We start from the raw sequence: 3,171 nt of genomic DNA on the forward strand, positions 1-3,171 counted from the left end.
CAAAGTAATTTTTTAGTAAGATACTTGTATTTTTACTCAAGTATCACTTTGTGGTACTTTATACAACACTGGATGTGATTTAGATGTACTTTGCTCCATGATCAGACATGGGTTAGGGATGTATACATGAGCTGGTGAGTCCAGAATGAGCACCAGTAGCATTGCTAGAGGAGCGATTGTGCTTCAGGCAGCTGCTGGAGCATCCATCAGCCAGGAGAGTGAGTGAAGGTCAGCAGACACCCTGAGTGGCCCAACAGTGGAACTGATGGGTGGGCAAGACACGTCATGAAAGTTCTGGTGACCCGAAACAAATCACAACAAGGGAGGATTGTCAAAAACCCTCTGACAYAAGAGTTGTACTCTTTACAAAACCTTTGTTTCATCCTGTATTGTCTCAACAACTGACTAGACTAACATGCAGGACAATGAGTCACGAGGAACAGCGTTGAAAACTCTGAGTTTTTATAGTTTTACTAGCCTGGTAAAAACCAGCCCCTTGTTCTACGCTTTGCTTCGTACAGAGGGTCTGAGTTCTTGGCTACTGAGAAACGATCTCTTGCTGGAGGTGTGGACTCTGTTGAAGTTTAAAATGATTGGATTTGATCTTACCCAATCACAAACGTTTGGCCGTGACTTATGCAGTGTGCCAGCTCGACCGGGAAAGAAGCTAAGCTAAGAAGCTAACTGGAAATTGCGCACACTGTGAATAACCATTCTCTGCTGGGAAGAGAGAAAAACCGAGCCAAACGAGAATTTGGAAACCATGTCAACCTGGACTGAATGGCTTCTTTCACATACTCTGCTGCCATTACTAAACAGGCAGCTGGAAACAGGGCAGAAAATTGATTTCATCCTTCACAACAGAAATTACAGAAATCCAAGTCAGATGGAGCAGAGAAGGGAGATTGGAATCAAGCAGAAYTGCGTAGGAATGACCAGGCTATATTTTTATTATTTTGAAAAGAAACTAAGATTTACCAGTTGATAAAAACCAAACTATCCCTAAACTGTTTGGACCATGCAATGAAAGAATCCCGACAAATGCATTTTTTTTTCAATGAACACATCTTCCTGATTATGATGAAGTTTTTTGGGGTCAAAATCCAATCAAGGCTCAAAAGTTGATTTTGAAGGACTGTTCATCTTTAAAAATTGACAAACACTGCTAAACAAAACACACACAATGAAATCACAACCCCAAGGTGCGAGTTTTAAAGCTATCTTGGCACCCAAAAATTTAAGCAAAAGGAAAAAAAAATTGATAAAAATAGAGTGCTTCACCACTTAACTAATTAATCATTGTGGCTGAGCAGGGTAAGAATTAAGCATTAGTGCCATTGCTGTGTGCAATTCCTTCCCCACATTGACAGCTAATTAGGAAGCTGATGAACACCAGTGCTGTGGGTGATATCCACATTCCTCTGGTGCCCTCCTCACCACACGATTCAACACCAGTTTTCATCCCCCTGCCTCGTCTCAATAATCCCGCGGCCCCAGTGAGCCACCTATGAAAGGACGCCTCTAACTAAATGATATGTTAAATATAATTACTGGTAGCCATGGTAAATAAACAGAGCTGGAAGTGTTGCAAGTGTATGAGCACAAGTCTACGGGGGGCTCTGACACGTCAGATTTGGAAGTCTTAATTGTAAGTTTCGGCCTCCCCATCATCATCGCTCCATCTTTCTCCCCCCGCTTCCTCATTTTTTTTTGTGCTTGTCTTTTTTAATTTTGCTCTCAGGAAAGACAGTGATTACCCCTGTGCCGACGTGCTGCATAATGGTATCAGCGCCGCCAACAGAGCAGTGAATTAAATTGTATCTGCAGCCTCTGTAAAGCCTTGATGAGGGGGGCAGATGCCTTTGTGGTGTTATCATTATAACACAATGGTCATGTTGTCATCAACCTTGCCATCTCTGGTTGAAAAGGCATGATTGTGTGTTGGGGGCTTTCTCTCCTGTCCTCCCGCCRCCACCTCCTCCTCCACCTCCATCCCCCCACAACAAGCCCGGCTGCCCCGCCCCCTGGCCGATTCGTTGTGAATAGGAGCAATTTTCTAAGAGCTATGAAATCACGTAATAGGTCCTAATATGCAGCTGCTTGGCACAGTGAGGCAGCCTCTATTAATGCGTAAGTCAAACACAATATGTGTTTTGGCTGGAGAATCATTGAATACGCGGGCACATGCCAGATTTATTCAGATGAAAATCCACACAACTGTCAGCATTACAAAGACAAACTATTTGCTCCATCTTTTGACATGTGGTGCCCTATTTCAGATTCCGTCTTCGCTAAAGTGGTCGTATCAAAGCATTCAACCTGTAAGGAAAATCGTTTTGGGAAAATTGAATGGTGGGCCACAACATTTGAAATGTATTTGCACAACTGGGGAAACAGACTCATTTTCAAAGCGGAGGCCGCGGCGGAGCTGCCACCGCTGAAAAGACAGCGCTGTGTCGCGAATATAATTGTAGCCTTCAATGGTTTACTGCTAATTTATGAGCATGTGTTGCTATGATTGGTTACCCCAAAAATACAAACTGAACACTTGAAAATGGCAGGAATGAAGATTATTTTACAGCATTTCTGGTTGTGTTTATCTCAACCAGGCTGCATTAATTAAAGTGACATATGGAGAGAAATTTCTAWATGATTTTGTTATACTTTAGAAATTTCAAAACTGTATAAACAGCCTGAGTTTGTCATAAAATCCATGGAAAGTGTTCATTTTTAGCCTCTATTTACTATGTAAATCTGGGAATAATGGAAGAAATGTGRATAAGTTTGGTAGATAAATGGTGAAGTCAGAACAACAAATGGAGAAACAAACGTTCATGTTGCTCAAGGCAGATCAAGTAGACCAGATGAAGGTCGACACCCACAAATACAGTGTAGCATTCAGTAAAACAGATATTCACCAAACTAGTTTTTATTTTAGTTTCTTCTTTGTGACTTTTTAATTATTCAACACAAATTTCCTTTAATACATTCCTCTGAATCCACACACTTTATTTTCAGGTTCGAAGGCATCCATCCAAATCGTGAAAATCAAAAGAGTCAAAGTCAGACATCTTATCATAGTCATTCTGATCCAGGAGAAATAAACTCACCCTGCTGGAACTCGTTGAGTTTCTTCACGGCCTCGTCTCGCTCCTCCTCCAACCTCTTGCA

The 3,171-nt window shown here is 41.8% G+C and overlaps 1 protein-coding gene across 1 annotated transcript in view; it reads right to left on the reverse strand.

Annotated features, from left to right (window-relative positions):
- Positions 1-3,171, reverse strand: part of shtn1 (shootin 1) — a gene marked incomplete at its 5' end in the record, with an annotated part of 41,293 nt that extends 38,122 nt beyond the window's left edge. The window contains 1 exon segment of the mRNA XM_014002848.1: positions 3,111-3,171. Within this exon segment, the coding sequence (XP_013858302.1) occupies positions 3,111-3,171 (61 nt within the window).

Source organism: Austrofundulus limnaeus, unplaced genomic scaffold, assembly GCF_001266775.1.
Source record: "Austrofundulus limnaeus strain Quisiro unplaced genomic scaffold, Austrofundulus_limnaeus-1.0 Scaffold0, whole genome shotgun sequence".
NCBI classification, from domain to species: domain Eukaryota; kingdom Metazoa; phylum Chordata; class Actinopteri; order Cyprinodontiformes; family Rivulidae; genus Austrofundulus; species Austrofundulus limnaeus.